We start from the raw sequence: 19783 nt of genomic DNA, 5'->3' as shown, positions 1-19783 counted from the left end.
CAAATTGGATGGGTAATTCAAGAATAATTTGAATTTAGTTAACTGAGTGTGTTTTGAGTGTCTTGAATCACAACCATGTTTTGCAAATTTAGGTTTGTCGATATCAGGAAGTGTTAGTGCTGCTGTTCCGGAGAATCTCTGGAAGGGGTATCTTCAAAGCAAGCCGGCTGAAGAAGGTTAAAGCTTTGTTGAGGAAAAGCCTAGAAGAACCATATGTGTGTGTGTTTTTCTGTTGCTTTAGGTTTGGGGCAGCATCAACTCATCTATATAGCTATCTTCTTTTTATATGAGGTCATACCAACTGTTTGCCTTTTATGAAAAATTGATGTTCAGAAACTTTCTTCCATGGATGATTATTACTCTTGAGAGTTTTTCCTCTTTGCTAGGATTTCAGAATTGGAAGTCTTGGGAAATATTCTGCCTACATGTGCACTCTTACTGTAAGCAGACAGCTGATACTTCCCTTCATTAGCCATAATACACCAGTAGGTAATTAAGAGGAGGATGTCTGTGCTTTGAATGGCCTCTGATGGATCAGGTAAGCTATTCAGGYCAGGTATGGAAGTACTCATGTGGCCTGACAACATGAATTCCTCCCTCAGGAACTTTATACAGTTGTGAGGCTTTTTCTAATTTCTTCAGCCTCTGCTCATACCTATGTGTTTGTGCCCCAGCTCATATACCAGAAACACAGCTTGCAAAGTTTATTGCATTTTATTGTTTGTGCATGTAGGTTAGAAGTGCGTTTTCTGACTCTTTTTAGATTCTTCTAACATTTCTTAGTAYTTGGCTACTGCTGTGAAAGGGAGAGCTGTGAGCTGGAATAAAGAGCTTGGGCTGCAGAAAAAAATGTGTTATCTTTGGATAGCTGTTTTCATGGCATGCGTATAAAATGTCTATTGTGTGCTGATGTTTTTTTTAATAGGCCATCTCTTTAAATGATTGAGCAATTCTGTTATGGTTGGCTGAAATCAGTGAGCTCTGTGAGAATCAAGGAAGTTCTGCGTGGTTTCTATGCTTCCACCACCCCCTCTTGCAAGTAGTCCATTTTCTTATATTCCTGCTTTGGCCCTTTCTTCTTTTAGATGAAGAACTAGCGCGTTGAGGGGATCACAATTAAATATATGAGCTTTAGTTTGCTTTAAATTGGGGATGAAGAAATTGGAACCCTCAGGTTAAAAATGGCAACTAGCACTAATTAATTTTGTGTAGCTCTTCCCTAGAATTCACAGAATTCCCACTTGATGTTGAGCATTATTAGGGAGGAGGCAGAGTCTGGTAGCCTGGTAGAGGTAAGGCTGCTGCATCTCCATATCCCCGTGCTTAACCAGCAGGGAGGCTGAGCATGTATTTCCTAGTAGGCACACACACAAACACACATATACAGATATATACATAGCTGGCAACACGGATCGACACAGACATACATAGCACTCACACAAACATGAATAGCACCAGCAGTCTCATCCTGTTCTCTTCTCTGGCTGATCAAGAGGAAAGTCCATTATTGGGACGTATCCCTCCAGTCCCTGGGCTTAGGCACTCAGTCCACTCTGTAGCTGGCCCCAGATCCCTGGTCTTCCCAGCTGCTAACACCTGGATATGTGAGCCCAAGGTCCGCTGTCCCACTCCAGATGCTGGTACAGACCCCCCTCACTGACAGAGATGCGCATCCACACACATGTACGTGCACACACACACACAGGATCCATCCAGTTGTTGGCCATGGACATGCAGTCCATCCAGTGGCTGGTCCTGAATCCTCGCTCTTCCCAGGTGCCTGACCCCTAAAGACAGACAGACAGATACATGCATGCATGCATATGCACACATGGGTCTCTGACCCCCAGACCCTGCAGTTCCTCTGAGAGTTGGCAGGGACTCCCCTGGTCCCTCTGGTAGCCAACTCCCCTGCAGTCTTGCCCTTAGAGTCACACACACATACCTGGCTCCCAGGTCACTCAGCTTACTCACTGGCTAGTCCAGTGTGATACTTGCTAGCGATCACACCCTGATTTGTGTACCCTCACTTGCTCCAGTTGCTGGCAACTCAGACACGTGGGCCCTCCAACCCATGGTCCCACTCCAGCTGCAGACACTTCATTTCGCTCACTCCAGCCTCTCCAGTTTCTGGCACCACAGACACACAGGCCTCTATGATCTCTGGTCTGACTCGTTGCTGGCACTCAGACCCCCATAAACACATACATGCACACAGAATAGAGAGTCCCTCATCCAGGAAAAAATAGAAAATAATTTGATAAGAATGGACAGACTGACCTATTCAGGCACAAGGCACATCCAGACAGGCACACTGACCAGCAACCTGTTTACACACGACTGGTCTCTCTTATCCCTTTTTTCCCCTATTTTCCTGTACTTGTTCCTCCCCAGATCACCTAGATCCTTCCTTTTCTTTGATTCCTCCCCTAAACACCCCATCTTGTGCAATCCCAAAATGTTCTTTCCTTGTGTCCCATGCACCTAGGCAGTGACCCCTCAATCTGAAAGGTGCTCTGGAGAACCCCTCCCATTGACTCATCGTGCTGGGTTTCCTGCCTGGGTTTTCCCCTGACCCATGGGACTGATGCTTCCTTGGGGGAGCCCTGGAGAAGCCTAGAGAGGGTGTCTGTTCCCCAAACTAGGTAATTTGGGTTCCCCCACCTGCTATCGTGCCTCTTTTGTGCTTGTGGAGATGAGCCCTTGATGGGCTGATTGACTTCCAGTGATGGACCTGGGAGTAGCCAGAGCAGGATATTATTCGGGTTCCCCCACCTGCCATCATCTCTCTGTGCTCTTGTGTGTGTGTGTGTAGAGGAGCTGTGTAGAGGAGCTGTTTATCACATAACAGGTATCATATTCATTGGAATACCTGGGTTTGTATATAGAAGCATGTCTTAAATTTGAGAGTTAGGCACAGATTGTGTAGTACAGCACAATTGCTAACTAAATATTAGTATATTCAAGTCACTTCTTAGTTTCCATCTGTTACCGGCACATAGAAACTTGTCAGCATTGTTAAGGACAGCTCTGTAAAATGCTGATTTTTCAGTCCCAAGTGTTCAAAATGATCCCAGGTCATTAGGGATTCTTAAGGGAGAGGGGACGTTGTGTTTTGCCTCTTCTATTTTTATTTTCTTATTACATTCTTTTTTTTTTTTTGTGCAGGCTTTAAGATTCATATTTTCAAATTTACCACTGCAAACATGAGGCCTTTCTTTTGTTTTTTTATGATAGAAATTCCTTATGACCATTTTTTTGTTTTGTTCYGTTTTTTAACAGAAGTGACCATAAATACTACAAAGTATAAAATGCAAATTGAACGGACTATGGGACTTCCCTGTCAATCCCTTTCTCTCCTCCAGCTGATCATTCACCATTTTCAAGTTTCAGGCTGCTTGGTTATCGTGAAGGAGCTGCTGTAAAATGTCACCCTTCTTAACCACTGGGCCAGGGTCTCAACCACTTGACTTTCAACAGTACTGACACTGATTTGCATCTAAGCTGTACTTTTGAATATTGGTGGTTTTGAAGAATAAATACTTGAAAGGCATCACTCTGGGAGAGTTACATCCACTAACCATTGTTGAATCATGTCCTTGGATAGCTTGGTTACCATGCATGTATGTGACTACACATATGCATATGGCAGCTGACTGCTTTATACCACTTCATGCCTTTATTTTCAAGAAGTCTGTTCCTGTGCCTACCACAGCCTACCCTTCTTAAGACAAAGTCATCTTCAAGACTTAGGATCTTGGAAGCAATATGAAACTTCTGCTCTATTCCCCTTCTTTCTTTTAAAGACTGCAGGCAGATTTGAGTGCAGCTGGTGTAATTGAAAACACCAGACTTCATATCCATGTTCTCTGGGTCTGGGAAACATCTTTCCCTTCCTTCCTTCAACTCTGGACTAACACCTAGTTCTCCATAGACATAACTGCTGCTGGGCATGCTAAAATGGATGACAACAACAACAGCAAAAGATAAGGTATTTCCCAGAAGTCCCTTAATCTCTTTTGTCCTTTTAGACCTTCAGCCTGCTACCTAGTAAGAAATTTGTTTGGTCCCAAAGCATGTTGGACTGACATGCTTTAACAGGAGCCCTGTGTTTATACTGCTCTATGTAATGTTGCAGGACTGAATTAACTTAAAATACCCAAATGAGTCATCAATAAGAAAACAAAACATGCTCTTCCACCCTTGCGGCAGCAGTACTGGAAAGGACAAAGTCTTGGGACTGAAAGGACAAAGCCCCAGTTTATGGCATCTGTTTTGTGATTTTAAAAATTTGGAACCTTGTCCTAGGGAGTTCTGAAATCAGCTTATTTTATACTGAATGACAAAATGGAATATTTGCATRTAGGTTCCTTCTGTTGAGCAGATTACATTTATAATAGACTGCTTATAAAGAAGGTTTGTTTATTTTTGTCTGACTGGTAACTTATTCTCCATTAGATAAAGATTTCTTCCCTTGAATGAAGTACAGAATAGGAACAACAAATCACAACTGAGACTTTTTTCCCCCYCCGACAAAGAAATATATGACTCTCATACCTGGAGAACATCTGGCAAGAATATAGCAATATTGAGATGTTTATACCTCCCTGTCCTAAATGCAGGATATATGTCTTGAGTTTTGCTTGCAATGGTTTCTGTCACCTTCGGTAGCTAGCAAGACTTTCCAGGTGACCACTGTCTAATCTTATGGTAATAATCTCAGTGGTCCATTATAAAAAAGCAGTAAAGTACTCTTGCTGGAAGCAGGTCTAAAAAAAGCACATTTGAGATGATGATTATTTCAGGAAGTCCTAAGTAGGCTATGCTGTTGCATAGCAACAGAGCCAAGCAGCCCTTAGAATCTAAAGCAGTCAGTGAACGCATGGGAACAGACAGCAAAGATGACAGAAACCTTGAAAAAATGTAAGGTTCAGACTAAGAGAAACCAGAGTGAAAAGATGTGCAGTATAGAATGTGAATTTATCATACGAGATATAGTAAGTTGAAGTGATTCTGTTTTCTTAAGTCAAAAAAACCTAAAATGCTGTCAGCTACATTGTGCTTCTTTTAATGAATATCTAGAAGCTGAAAAAAAAAAAAAAGAGGCAGAATGTTTGGTGGCTGGGGAAACTAATTCAAATGTAAAGTAGATGTTAARTGCCTGCCACAGGAAAAATATTTGCATGGGAAAGTTGGTTTTATTACTGAGGAGCCAAAAGTTGACCAAATATACCATGAATCAAATAATGATTAATGTGTTACAAGATTGTGACACAGAAAGATTTAAATATTTTTATTTATATTATTAAAAAGCTGATTGTGTCATTTTCACAGGTCTCCAAGCTGGCCCAGTGTTATTTATCTTTGCAAGTTTTGAAAAGCTGCTAGTGCCATTGGGTGCATTGTTGGCAAACTCCAAGCTTGAATGTAAAATATCAAATCTTAGCAGAAGTACCACCTAATACCACAGCAAATTTGTTTTTTGCAAGAGCTAATCTGTTTTTTAATAAAAGAGAATGAAGGAATAAATATTTAATGTTTGGTAACATACAGTCGTGGATTGTCTTGCTATCAAAAAATGCAAATTCCCTTCCTTCCCCTCATTCCCCAGTATTAATTGCTTCTTGTCACTGCCCAAGAAGCAATAGTAATAACCTCAAGCTCTTCTCTTCTGGATGCTGCARCATATGCAACATAGTGAGTCAAGGGCTGATTGCATTCTTTGCTTTAAAAGAGGGCCACATGCTGTCAGTTTGAGCTATTGCACCAGAACCTATCTAAAAGATGCGTGACACAACAAATCTCTGATAGCTTACTATGTCTTCAGGATTTGAGGATAATGTGTTGGCGTGGGGGGTGGAGATTGCTCTTTAAACACTTTCTAAGCAGAGTTTAGAGATAGCTAATCTGTGGAGCACTTGGGTGCCTTGAATACTTGATAGCTAGACCACGCATAGTGCTGGAACATTGAGGAATCCTAGCAAATAGGTCTGGAAGAAACCTCAGGAAGTATGCTGGTTCCCATTTAACTGGAAAAATACACCACAAAATGTGCTACATATTGTCTGTATGCCATTTCTTGTTTGATTAACACCCCCCCCTCCGCCCCCAACAATGAAGTTCTTTGCTCTGGCTTAGAAAGCAGTTGCAATAATAAGCTAAAATCTAGCAAGATGAATATCTGCAGAGAAACTATGATGTCAAGGAGAACAGGTCTTCTGTGGATAAGCATTTATATACGCTGAATTTAAAAGTTCAAGCGGCCAGAATCCTTTTATGTCATCTAGAATAGGATCAATCTCACCTAAATTAAGACATGTGCAGTAACACTCTCGGCCCACCTTCTAGGTATCCTTTATACTTAGTAGAAAGAGGTAAGCACCTCTACGGTGCTAGTTGCATTYATTCTAAAACAAATGCTTATTATAGGTCAGATGAATCACTGCATGTAAGTACCTACCTACATATGTATACACAGGCATTTAAAATTAGTCAAATGAATCTCATTCTTAGCTCCTTCCAGAACAGTAAGTTTCTGTCTAAAATTGGACATCTAAGTCAGGTGACAGCAAATCATGTATGAGTGGCTGCCCATTATTGCCTTTGTACAGTTGCTCATTGTGGTCTACAGGTCTAATTCACCAAAGGGCTTTGCTGTAGGACCTCCAGTTAAAACTTGGCTAAAATTATAATTTTTCTCAGTTCAAAGTTGTCTATGAGAATTATTACAGTGGCTTACAGCAGTTTGGTCCCAAAAGTTTGCAGGCTACTGATCCAAGACAGTTCAGGTTTTTTGTTCTTTCCCCCCCTCCTTAAAGCTGTACCCATGCTGCTGTATGCAGCAGTGGCTAGGGAGGATGTAGCAGTTACAAAAATAGTCACTACTGTGGTTATAACAAGTTTAACTCTAAAGAATAGATGCCATAAACTTAGGTAGCTTTTCTAATGAGAATCAACTTTGTCAATACCTTTAACGCACTACTGGCTGTGCAGGCTGGCACTTGTTATTGATGGAAGTATCTGTGAGAAGGAACTTGCTTGCAGCATGAATCCTTCTGAATCGAAGGCAGAGTCAGGATGATACAGAGAAGCTTCATGAACAAAGCCCATATGGCTATTTTTTTTTCCTCCAGTAAACCTCCTGGTGCTAAGCAGACATCTACTGTACTTTTTTTGCACAAAGGCTTTTCTTTTTTTTGCACAAAGCACTTCCAAGCTTCCAATTTATCTTGAATTCTCAATGGACTGGGCTTTTCCAGCTATCCAGCAGTTAAGGAAGTGCTCCTCTTTTCTGTCAAAGGGTGTATTTTGTGTCTTCATACTCTTCCCTGTACTTGCCTCTCCTGTCATCTGCTTTGCACCCAAAGGAGTGCTGCTGGACTGCCATATAGAAGCCCCAGTGGATAGGCTTTCCCCAAAGGCCTAAATGAGAACTTTCATTCCCTTTGAATGAAACAGTGTGTTTATTTAAAATACTATATTAAACCTGCTCCTTGGATAGAAGCACCAAACTGTTCTAAATAAACAAACTGCAGTGCTGTGAATCTGCCCATATTCGTTCAGAGCCCTACAAAATCAGTCTTCCCACAGCTCAGCTGGATATGGGAATGCTTTGTAGGGCTGCCAGATGTGTCACATGAAGAGCTTGGCAGCTCCAATCTTGCTTGAGGCCCTGATCTGTCTTTACAGTTTGAGATGCTATAGCAATATGATCAATCATTCATAGAAGGTCTCAGAAGCCACATCTTGAAGTGATGGTTTAACCCTGTCCTTCCCCTCAGAAGCCAAGAGGTCCATTCACCAACTGCAAATAAAAAAGCCATGTACCAGATTGATGCCTCTTTTATCAAAGGTATGTTTCATTTACCATTCAGTGATTTCTTATTTAGGAGGGAGATGATACATCCTTCCTATATTTTAGGTCATGTCAACAGCCTCCTTTTAGGCTGCCCATATAATCAGAACAAACCTTCAAATACCTCTGTGTTTTTTAGCATGTAATGCTCCATTAGTGTATAGAATTAAAAGATTAGATTGAGAAGTGACTACTGATGAGAGATGGTAGCTCACTTTCTTCCATTTCCTAAAGTAAAGTGTCCGTGTGAATACTTAAATATCCTGATTTGTTTCCTGCATAGGTGTTTATTTCAAATTACCCAAACGTTTTTGTTATTTATAATTACTCCCAATAACTTCAAGGGCTGTCTGTGGGAATGAAAATTTCTGCACTATATCTTTCCAAAGAATCAAGGTCTGCCTAGTGTTGCTTCATTTGATCGTCTTTGCCTTTTTTGTTTGTTGTTGTTCTTATTTCCCTGCCTATTTTTATGGAATAGTGGAAGAGAGAACTGAATTTGTGGACTGAAAGTAGTAGAAGAGAGACCAAATTGTTACGGTCATAGGCTTCATGAATTTTGCCTGAACAAGGACAGAGTAAGAATTTAATTATTTGGCCTTTACTTCAGTAGACATCTTCAGTCAAAATATACTAAAACATCACTTATAGCTAACACAGAAGTAAAACATATTAGCTGTGTTTATGGTCTCTTCACATACGCTATATGCTGAAGGATATCCAAGTAGTAATGCTTCAGTAATGCTTTTTTAATGCAGACTTAGAACAGTTTCATAATTTATTCTGGTTGAAAAATCTAGGTTCATTCTCTTCTTTGTTTTGTTTTATTATTTTATGAGTTGATGTTCATTTAGATACTCTTTGTACTAATAGTACTACATATATTATGTCCACAGTAAAAATAAGSAACTTAAAAAATGCTACATGATCTGTTCCACATCTCTATTTTATAGATTTAGGCACTTTAGAAGTGTGAGAAGTGGCAAAACTACATACAGGATTTTCAAAGAGCAGATTAAAACACAAATAAAATACTAGCTAGCTCACTTGCTGGCACAGACATTCATATTCTTTAAAGTGGTATCTTTCACTTGTCCACAGCCAGTTTGGCTTTCAAGGGTCAACAGTGTTTTCTTGCTCTGCTGATGTGTGTGCCTATCTAAAAGGAGTACTGTTGTATAATATACCGGGTATCATCTCTTGTGGGAGAAGTATACTTCTGTTAAATAGTTACTGTTTCATCAGCTGTCAATAAAGCAGAACATGTATTGGATGTAATCTAGGTACAAATTGTTGCTTCATGTGGCTTGGAGCTATCTCCTCGCTGGAAAGAGCCCTGTCTCTAAGCTAAGGCTAGATTTGGAACCAAAATTTATTTTAAAAGCATAATTATACACCTTCTCTAAAACAGACACACTATTAAATGACAAGCTCTCTCTCTTTTTTTGTTCCCTTATGAAAGCTGAATATAGATAATTATATTTAAATAATGCACTGATCGTGATACAACATTTAGCAGCCAAAGCCTGTTAGAGTTTTATATGAAAATCCCCTATTAAACCCCATCATTAAACATATATGGAGAAAGAGGGGGAGTAAACGCTGAAGGATCATACCTGTTTGTCTTGCATTGCAAGTTTGCCAAAAAAATGGCAGCTTTTCTTGTGCTAGCCAGCAACATATGCCAAATCCCACAGACAAGCCATGTGTTAAATGCCCATTCTTATTCTCTCTTCCTTTTTTATAGTAATAATAAAGTAACAATTAGCAAAGGTACTTTAAATGCCTTGGAGTTCTACTAGCTAGTCCTTAAATAGATTAAATTCAACAACCTTGGTACCACTAGCCCATAAACTATAGACACTGATTTTAATTTATGTTGGTGTGTCACATAATTTCTGTTCTCTCATTTCCAAACTCTTAAGAATAAAGTCACTGTGTAAAACCTTGTTTTATTGAATTATTATGGAATCCAGTCAAATTGAGATTTCATTCAAAGTCACCACTTTTTAAATTTTTTAATAAAGAACCTTGAGAGTTACCTTGAGGAATGTGGGGGTTCTGTTTTATAGATAGATAGATAGATAGATAGATATAGATAGATAGATAGATAGATAGATATAGTATGAAAATGGAAAATTTAACCCAGAAACTGGGTTGTGGAGATCAAGAAGTATTCAGGGAGCTTTTTGAAAGCACAGATACTGATTCTTTCTGTACCTATTAATTATACTGTTTTTGTCATACTTCAAAAACTTCTTTTTCTCCTCCAGAATTCTCTGGATACTGGTTCTACTCCTCTTGATGTTTACCAGTAAAATTTCTTCAGTTTCCAAAGGTATAGAAGTAGGCCCTTTGCAGGTGTAACAGTGTGTGTTATCCAGAATATCCATTAATAATATACAGGTATCTTATCACACTAGCTGAAAATCCAAGAAAGCAAGTCTTTTGCGTTTGTTATGCTTGTTATGCTTATTTACCTTTCTCCCTTTCCTCACCCTCCATAATTCTTGAAGTCCTTCACAAATTCCTGTAGGAGGAAGGAGTGGGAAGGGGAAAGGGACAGAAGTCTCAAGATACCCAAGTTGCTAGAACTTTTATGAAAATAAGCTGAGGAAAGGAAAACTGCCCTCTGAAAATCCCCAGTGCTGCAACACAAGCTCTAACTCTTTTATCAAGCAAAGTGACTCTACATGGAGCAAAGGCAAAGCACAGTTGGGGAAACTACAGATGGGATGTTATCTTATCAGTTACCAAGGAATCCAACCCTGAGACAGCAAGTTTCATTAGTCTTGATGTTCACAGAACTGCATTATTAGTTTGCCAGTTCAGTTGACAGAAGCAGCCTTTTTGTTTCAGCTGAATACCGTGCAGCAGAATACCTTCCTGCAGAACATCAGAAAAATTGTTCAGTGACTGTTTTTGCAGCTCTTCAAAGTTTTCTTAAAAAATAAATAAATAAATAACGGAGTTACTGGGACTGGAACCAGAGTCTTGTACACAGGAGTATCTGTTAACGCAGTTAGTTAGAAAATTCAAATTATGTTTATGGAATATTAGCAAATTCCACTCCTTCCACAGAGACTGAAGAAGTGAGGGGGTTTTGTTGTTTTTGTTTTGCTGTTTTGGAGGGAATGGTTGGTTCAGTGAATAAATTGCGATTGTTGGGCATGGAGCCATTCATTGGAAGGGGAGCTCTCCAGTGATGTCAATGAAGTTCCATATTTATGCAGTAATGTCTCAAGATAATGCCAATACAAAACAGAATGGTGTTTGACATTTAAGAGAAGATACAGACAGGAAAATTAGGAAGTGTTAATAAATGTATGTTTGGTAACAATCTTTTTTGATCAAAATGTTGCTAGTAATTCCATATTGAGCCTATAGAAAATGAACCTTTCAAGTAATGTTCTCCACAAGCACATTTTCTACTATTTTATAGCTTGTTTTATCGCTAAAATTAAGTAAGCTTGATAATTCCCCCAAGTTCTCTCTGTGTTTTTATGGAATCTTTCATGAGGAATATCATCTCTCAGAAGAGTACCTTGTGGAGTGCAAAGTTTGTGAGGTCCAGGGAATTGCTCATGGAGTACAACAATTTTGCCAGGCTTCCAGCCCTGCAGCTTATTCTACGTTGGTCGTGCACATCTCTGCTCATTCTGTTCCTGGCTCCCCAGAGCCAGGATGCAGCACTGGGGCATGGCTGAACCCTGGGATAGAACTGATGAACTCTAACGTGGGTGATATACATCCTACTGACATCCTATACACCAGCCTTGTTGCTTCAGATCAGAAGGTAGCTGAGGAGGTCAGGAGGCTTTCCTCTGTCCTCATGCAGAGTCTGGTCACTTTAGGCAAAGTTAGGTTAGGAGACTGATATATGGCTTCCAAAGGAGTAAAAGAATATTCTTCTCTGTCCCCCCTCCCCCCCCCCCCACACACACACGCGCAAAAATGAAATCAGCATCTTTGCAGGAGTGGTAGCTGACTATGACTTCAGACTTGTGCTATACTAACACCAAAATCCAAGCTGTACRTTGATTAATTATAGGTTTTGCACTTCCTTTTCTACAAGCCAGTTGCAATAACAGGCATGGACAAATATAACTCAAGTTAAGTTTCACTCAAGGTCTTTTGTCTTCTGATCTTGCCAGATATGATATTCTTTGCTAAACAGGTCAGATGATAGGTCTGGAGACTTGTGCTGGTTTACCTCACGATAACAAGTGTCCTCACTTTTTTTCCTCATTTTTGCATGCTATATGCTTCATTACCATGTGGTTGATATATTTGGCTTTGAAATATCTGCAGCTTGGGGACAGAACAAATGGTAAATTTCTTACTTGCTTCAGTATTCTTACTGTTTTTCAAAAAGAGAACATTTTAGAGGAAGAAATGCACATACTCTCATGCCCATGAAGGCGTTTGTTATTTGAGAGGCACTACACCATTTTACATGTGTCAGGCAGGCTTTTGGTCAATGCTGACCTCTTTCCATTCCCTGGGTTTTGTTGTTTTTGTTTCAAAGCAGTTTCTTGTTTAATGGCTCTTGTTTGTAGAAGTAAAATTATCCTGTCGGTCATTCAACATTTGGCATGGGACCTGAAGCTTGATAGCTGCAAACTTCTTTTTAAATAAGTCAGTCTTGCAATGATACTTGATACATTTACATTTAGTCTAAATAAAATATGATGCAGAATTCTTTTCTTGATTTCTCAAATAACCAACAGGTACACCCTCCTAAAGTTGACAGTGAAGTTGGGGAAGTTAGGACTAGAATGAAGATGAAAGAAGAAAGGACAGGATTTGTGAAGATAATTCAGAGCTGAGGGTTACGAAAGGGTTGTTTGTTGTATCTTATGTATCTGTTTTAAAAACAGATAGGTGTTTATCAAAAAATGAGGTTTTCTAAAGGAGATGAGATTGAATCTTTTGCTGCTGCACTGAGTCACTGTGTTGAAGAATGCCGTAAAAGCATCAAGGTCCAGCAACTGCATACAGTAGGACTAGGTTAAAAAGATTTGTACACTCTATGGAAACATGAAGTTTCAGCTGCTCTAAAATAACAGCTAAACCTTGTCACTCCATGCAACTGTGTGTAATGTTGCCCTTATGGCCACGTCCTTTCTCTGCAGTATGCAAAAACAGAGAAGCACTGCTTAGAAATAAAGGAAGTATATAGCTGCAGGCATGCTGCTTTTGTGTAGTGGTTCCCTCGTGCTTCTTTTCTTCAGAGTACTGCTATAACAGAGAACTTACCTGATTTCCCTCCTACATCCAAAAAATAAAAGGGGAGGGACAGWTACATTTGAAGCATGGTAATCTAGCTTTTTGCAGAAATCCTTAAGTTAGTACAAACAAAGCTACCATAAAAGAAGCATGATCAGTAAAACAAAAGCTTGTCTCTCCCGCCCATTCCTGCCTCCCTCCTCCCTGGTCTCTCGTTACAATTCTATTTTAAAAAAAAATCCCAATACGTCAGCTACTCCAGCAGGGATGGGAATATTTCTCTGAGGATGAAACAGGAGTTTCCCAGTGTCTTTGGCATTATTAATGCATGTCATCATGTTATTCCATAATAACATTATGGAATGTCATCATGTTATTCCATAATAATATGAAAAATAGTTAGGTTCCTATGAAAAGAGGTTCTGGGCTGTATCTAGCTTATGGACATAGCTTTCCAACCCCTGCAGTGTAGTTTAGCTCTTCTGTTTGCTCTAAGTTAGCATGTCTCCACTCATTTCAGTGACTTAATGATAATGCATTCACTTTGGTGCAGCTACCACACCAAAAAAATTAATTGAGTCCCAAGAGGTCTATATACAATGCCAAAATTAACCTTAYTACAGGAAAGGAAAAGACAAAACTTAGCTGGAAGAGCACTGTGCACAAGCACACAGATCTGCCTCCAAAAGCATTACCAGTTTGTACTTTCTTACTCCTTATGCTTTGCCTGTGCAGAAAAGAACTCTGTTCCACCCCCTACCTACCTCCCACTTCCCAGCTAATATTAAAAGCAGAGACAGCTCTATAGAGAAATTGTTATGTTGCTGAGGTCATTGCTTTTATAAAGTACTCACTAGCACTTATGAAGCATGTAAAATGAAGTTGTTTAGGTTACTGTTGAATACAGATTGCACAAAATCCACACACCTTTTTTTTGCTTTCTACTCCATTCCTTCTCTAATTTCTCCAAGTTCTGATGAGGCATCTCCTTTGCTTACTGCATACCTGGTAAATTGTAAATGCTTTCCACCCCACAGGGAGGACCATCTAGTTTTCTGTTCCTGTTCTATAACATATTCAGTCTTCTTGGTGTTCTAAATGTTGGTGTTTTTTTYCTCTCATCCAGGTACTGCTATGTGGATATTTGTTAGCAATGACTGATGTGGAATCTACATATGCAGATTTTATTGCTTCAGGAAGAACAGGTAGAAGAAATGCACTACATGACATACTTGTGTCCTCTACAGGTGGGAACTCTAGTGAACTAGCCTTAAAGTTATCAGAGCTTGATATAAACAAGGCAGGTGGGTACATTTTGGTTTTATTATTATTATTTAAAACTGCAATGAAAAAGTAGTACATAAAACATGGTTTATGTGCATGCATTATTCCCTTCTCCCTCACCAACAAGACTCAAATGTTTTATCTGCTATTGTGAGATCAGCTGGGGTTGCCGGCAATGCGAAGTCCAGATTTCTGAAATAGGAAGGATGGTTATTTGCAAGTACAGCATATTATTAAAATAAGAGAAGACTTTATGCAGTGAGTGGCTGGTGGCAGGGTCCATGTAAGAATAAATCTTATGGAAAATCAAATGTAAGAAACAAAAAGAACTAGTTTGGAAGGCGTTTATTAAGACAGACCCAACTTTTCTTGATAATCTTTAATAGAATCTCTCTGTTTTGAAACTTGCAGGAGAGACAGTGTCTCTGCTTAAAAGGTTATTGTAAAGGTTAATTTTGTTTTCAGCTGCTAGAGGACACAGCAACAGCAATGCATTTGTATTTGTTTCACTTGGATCTTTGTTTCCAGCTGAATTGTCTCTTTCCCCTTTCAGCTGGTACTTTGCCCTTCTTTTAAAGTGATCAGCACTAATACACTCTTACTCTATGTCTAAGATTACCAAAATTTTAACACGTCATGCAGCTTCAGTTGGCAGGAGAAAGGGACAGTGTATGGTGAAGAGCCTTACACTAAATAAAAATAGTTATACAGTAGCTATTATTGTAGGTATTATTCAAAATGCATAGTGCCAGTCTCCTTCTTCCTTCTTCAGTCTCACATTTACACTTATCAAAACAGTTTTTGATCTTGAATACTTAGAAAATGTGCACTATCCCTACTTTTCAATTAAGCTGTTGGAATGATTACAAGACAGAGCTACATTCTCCTGTGAGCCATGAGAAGAGTATGACTTAGGGCCTGTAGTATGTCAGTATAAATTTTGTTTGTGCCATTAGCTCTGTAGTAATGAGAATGGTTAAAATAATTATTAGCCTAAGTTTGAATACATAATTCAAGAGTCTATTTAGTTTGTCCCTTTTGCTGCTTAGGTAACTGTTAATCATTGCAGAAGAGTATTCAAAGTGGCTCATAGAATTATGCCAGCATACCTTTTGGGAAGTTATGCAGTTTGAATTAGATACAATGAAATATTCTTCAATTTTATATTATTAGTACATGTAGGTGCTGAGCAAAAGCCTCCAAAACACAAATATTTGAAATGTATTGCATTATCATTGCTATATTACCCTATCCTGCCCTTCCAAATCTAAGAGACAATAAAAAAAATAATTATGTCCCTAATTCTAGTTCAGAAGGTGCCAGTGCTTGCAGGATGTAGATATGCCTCACACCTGGCAGGTCAAGAAGAACACACATGTTCAGGGGTTATATGTTTGGAGTCCTATTTCATGCAAGGTATACGTCAAATAATTTATGATGATAAGTACCATTGCTACCTAATTATACAAATATAGAGACTTAAGTTTTGGGGGGGTTCATTATTTATTTATTTTTATTRCAGCTATACTTGTTTTCTTGCAAAAATGCAAGTGCAGTTGCTTTCAACTGCATGGAGTAATGGCAGTGTAAGATAACACAGATGAAACAAAGAAAAATGGTTATTTATGAACATATGTAAATTAAGCTACCCAAGCATATTTAATACCTTCACTTTGAAAAGCCTKCAAATACATTTCCTGTAAAGAACAGGAACAGCTTCAGCAATAGGCACGGTGAGACCTTGTAGACAGACCGCATGTTTTCTGTCATGCACTATTTGATACCTGAAGGAAATGAGTGGTGGTTAATTCCCACCTTGAAAAGCCACCCATGGATAATCATGAGGTGACTGCATAATTATGTATAATGTGTATAATGACTGCAATATTCTCCCTTCAAAACAACTGCTCTGGTTTTCTTGGTCCAGAATAAGCAAGTAACTTTCCAATGTTCACAGAATGGACGTACTTACCAAACTGTAAGTCAAAATGTAGGCTCCAAACTTCTCTGTGACAATGCAATTTATATAAACTTAGCAAAAGTTCCACTGTGTACATCTGACAAGTGCAAAACCTCAGCAGAAATCATGAGGCATCTTTATCCTTAGTAATGACTGAAGGGCAAAGAAAGACTTTAGTAAGGAAATCAGCTCAATCAACTCTCTTTCAAGGTAAACAGTGCAATTCCAAGAAACTTTCTATCCAGATAATCTTACTGGTGATTGTAGCTAAGTAATATAAAGTGGTAAGGAAAAAGTGCACTGAAGAATGAGCACCAGTCTCTGCAAGTCTAATCTCTAAAACAAACTGCCACTTTTCCAGGTATTTGCGGACATACCAGAGAACACAAATTCAGTGCAGAAGTTGAAAGGAGGCTTGTAAAAGGAGGCTACTGTAAAAGCTGAGATGGTCCAACCATCTCCGAAAAACTCGGAATAGTGGAGTTGCTAATGAAGTACAGAACTGGAACGAAGCACTGATGTTGAAGTTTGTCATTAAAAGTGAATTTAGATCACAGTAGAAATGCTTTAGCTATAACTACTGGGAACAGTGGTAGGTATTGAAAAGTCAGTAATGTTCCGGGAGGAAAAATTAATTAAGAGTTGCCCATTAGAAGAAGTAATAAAAGGTGTTCCTAGGTTACTAACTCACACAATTGTGTTGTGGCTTACAGTATGTTATTATTTCACTTGGGGTTTTTTTAACTCTGCCTATTGGAATCAAAATGCTGCATAAGAACCACAGCCCTTACTCTTAAGAGCTTAGAGTCATCATGTTTTGAAGGAAAAATGATTCCAGAGTGTGCTTAGGCAATTTTTGGATTCTTAGAACCCAGAAACAAAATTATTTTCTCAAATATATTTTAAGACCTTTGTCAGTAGAAGACAGTTGGTAAGACCAAGGAAGCGTATTATAGATTGAACAGATTTAGACTGGTGAGTGTGTCGGTGAGTTGAGAAGATCTTTGAAGAAATGGTATATTAGAACCTTAGTTCTCTTTCTCTAAATCTTGGTGCACTATATTTAACATTTAGGTAGTTACCTGTCTAGGCCTCCTGTCCAGATGATTTTTATTTTATACACAAATACCTTGCAAGTTTTTTTTATCTTTTGAATTTCGACTTTTTTAAATAAGAATTCAGCAAATCTTGAGTTGCCCGGAAGGTATAAGATGCATCAAAGACTCCCTAGTCATCAGTATGAATGGAGTACAGAGCAGGTAAAAAGGAAATCAAATATCAGATTCTACTCATCTGTACTGTTGCAATAACAGAACAAATGTAGGAGGCTTTGTAGAGAGTGTTTGGACAAGTCAGGCAAAAGGGATTTTCTGTCCAACAGGAATTCACATGTAGATCCATCCTGTTGGAATCATTTGTCTGTGGGAGATAATGCTGAGTAACAAGGAGCCTCATGAGTTGATTTGATAAAATTCAGGTTTTCTGAGAAAGTGACTGGCAAAACATTTTTATTTTTAAGTCAACCCATAATGAATAGAACAAACCTCACTGTTAGTAAGTTAACATTTCATACAACTTTTCATTAGGTTGAATTTGATAATTACTAATACTTGAGGCATTCTGCATAAAATGCAGCTACCAAGTCTGAGCTTTTTGCAATAGAACTTCTTTCCATTAGCTGCTGTTTCATGTATGTAGAAAAGAGAAAGTGTTTATGGTGTTTCTTTTAATAAACAGAAATAAAGCTGTAAATGTACAGTGCAGTTTGAAATTGGGAAATGATAAATACCTATATTAAGGTCTTCCTTCCTTCTAAAGACATGGTTTCAAATAGTGGAGTGGCCTACAAAATAAAGTATAGATTAAAGTTAAGAGGCACTGTTACCTCCACTTCGGCTTTTTCACAACTTAGTCCATAGCATTGTCCTCTCAAAACTCCTGTCTTAAGCCATTTAAATTCAAATGATTCAGGATTCTCCTAAGATACAAGATAGGTCTCATTTCTTACTCAGCATTATTCCTTACTATTATGTACCAATAGCTAATTACTGCAATGTTCAGGGACTTCTGTCTTATTTCCACTTAGCTTCAGCTTCCAGCTCTCTGAACATGTTAGGTCTTGAATCATTATGCAAAAGATATGATACAATAGTTTGTATGTTGGTGCTTACAGACCATTATCAAGTCACCTCTTATCCTTCTGTAGACAGTCCTTAGGAGTTATCTACTCACTTTTGTCACTGTAAAACATTTTTCATTTCTCAGATCGTTTTGTGGCTTGCAGTGAGACAGCTGGACTGAACACCGTGATGGAGTGTGGTGCTTAAAATGAACACACACAGTGTGGATCTGTTGAAGTTGCATCTCTTTTCAGTAAACTCTGTTCAGATTTGGGGTTTCTCCTATATTGTCATAGTAACATAAATATGCAAAAATACCCTATTACTTCTGGAAACTTCTTTCATTTCATATTATTTTAGGTGTTACTTGAAACAATAGTGGGAGATGCAGCTAGGAATTTGATTTTGAAGGTGTCTTTTGAAATGCGAAATATCAATATTTCAGTAGTAAGAGATTTTCTATTTAATTAAAGATTTTGGTTTCACTTCAATTTCTTTTTGTCAGACTGATGGATGAATCTCTGTATTCTGGAGTGGATCGCTCATCTTTTTTCTTGTATTTTTGCAGAAGGAGAAGGAGATGCACAAAGAAATCCAAGTGAGCAAACTGGGGAAACCCAAGGGGAGGCAGCAAAGCAAGAAAGCTGACACCCGACTTTGACCGAATGGAACAGCTGTTSGATGTTTTCAGGGTACAAGAGCATGCTGGAACAAATTTGTTTCCATGAGCAAGCCTATGGAAAAGAAAGTGCATGTGTCTTCACTGCTGGAGCCCACTCAACACAATGTTAAAAATGGGGGTACAAGCTGTGGCAGAAGACAGAATTTTCTCTACCTCTGTCATTAGCAATGGTTGAACATGTATTGATTTTTGGGATAGCATCATCAGATGGATCTCTTCACAATGACTACTTGATGGGAACACTTTTAGAAAGTAGAACAAACAGGTAAATCTTGTAGCAAATGGCCTTTGAAACGTCAGAGGATCAGATTGTGTATCTTAAGCAAAGGCTTGCGTGATCCTCAGAGTTTAAAATTCTCTGGCCAAAGTGTTCACCCATTAAAAGAACTGTAAAGAAAGCACTGTTTTTAGAACTCTGCSTCTGTGTTTTACAGCTCTGTTCTTTACAATGGTTTTTGTATTGTACAACTTAGATGCACCACACTGCCCCTTCTCAACTGCTTATGAAGAATATTTCTGTTACTGTGAATTTTTCTACCACTCGTTTTGAAAGGGCTGTTTTTTGCATAATGTGGTGATGTGCTCATGATAGATTTAAAATGTCAACAGCTAAATTAATTTTGCCTAAACATAAATGACTCAGCAAAACTCTA

At 38.7% G+C, this 19783-nt stretch overlaps 1 protein-coding gene across 1 annotated transcript in view; it reads left to right on the top strand.

The window, feature by feature from the left end:
• Window positions 1-19243, top strand: part of PKIA (cAMP-dependent protein kinase inhibitor alpha) — a 42784-nt gene extending 23541 nt beyond the window's left edge. The window contains exons 2-3 of the mRNA XM_026082513.1: window positions 14211-14388; window positions 19017-19243. Of these exons, the coding sequence (XP_025938298.1) occupies window positions 14238-14388; window positions 19017-19096 (231 nt within the window). The 5' untranslated portion in view covers window positions 14211-14237 and the 3' untranslated portion in view covers window positions 19097-19243. The remainder of the gene's footprint in view (window positions 1-14210; window positions 14389-19016) is intronic.
• The last annotated feature ends 540 nt before the right edge of the window (window positions 19244-19783 follow it).

Source organism: Apteryx rowi, unplaced genomic scaffold (genome assembly GCF_003343035.1).
Source record: "Apteryx rowi isolate R43461 unplaced genomic scaffold, aptRow1 scaffold_58, whole genome shotgun sequence".
NCBI classification, from domain to species: domain Eukaryota; kingdom Metazoa; phylum Chordata; class Aves; order Apterygiformes; family Apterygidae; genus Apteryx; species Apteryx rowi.
The sequence above is the reverse complement of the archived record's forward strand: the minus strand, read 5'-3'. Positions and strand labels throughout refer to the sequence as shown.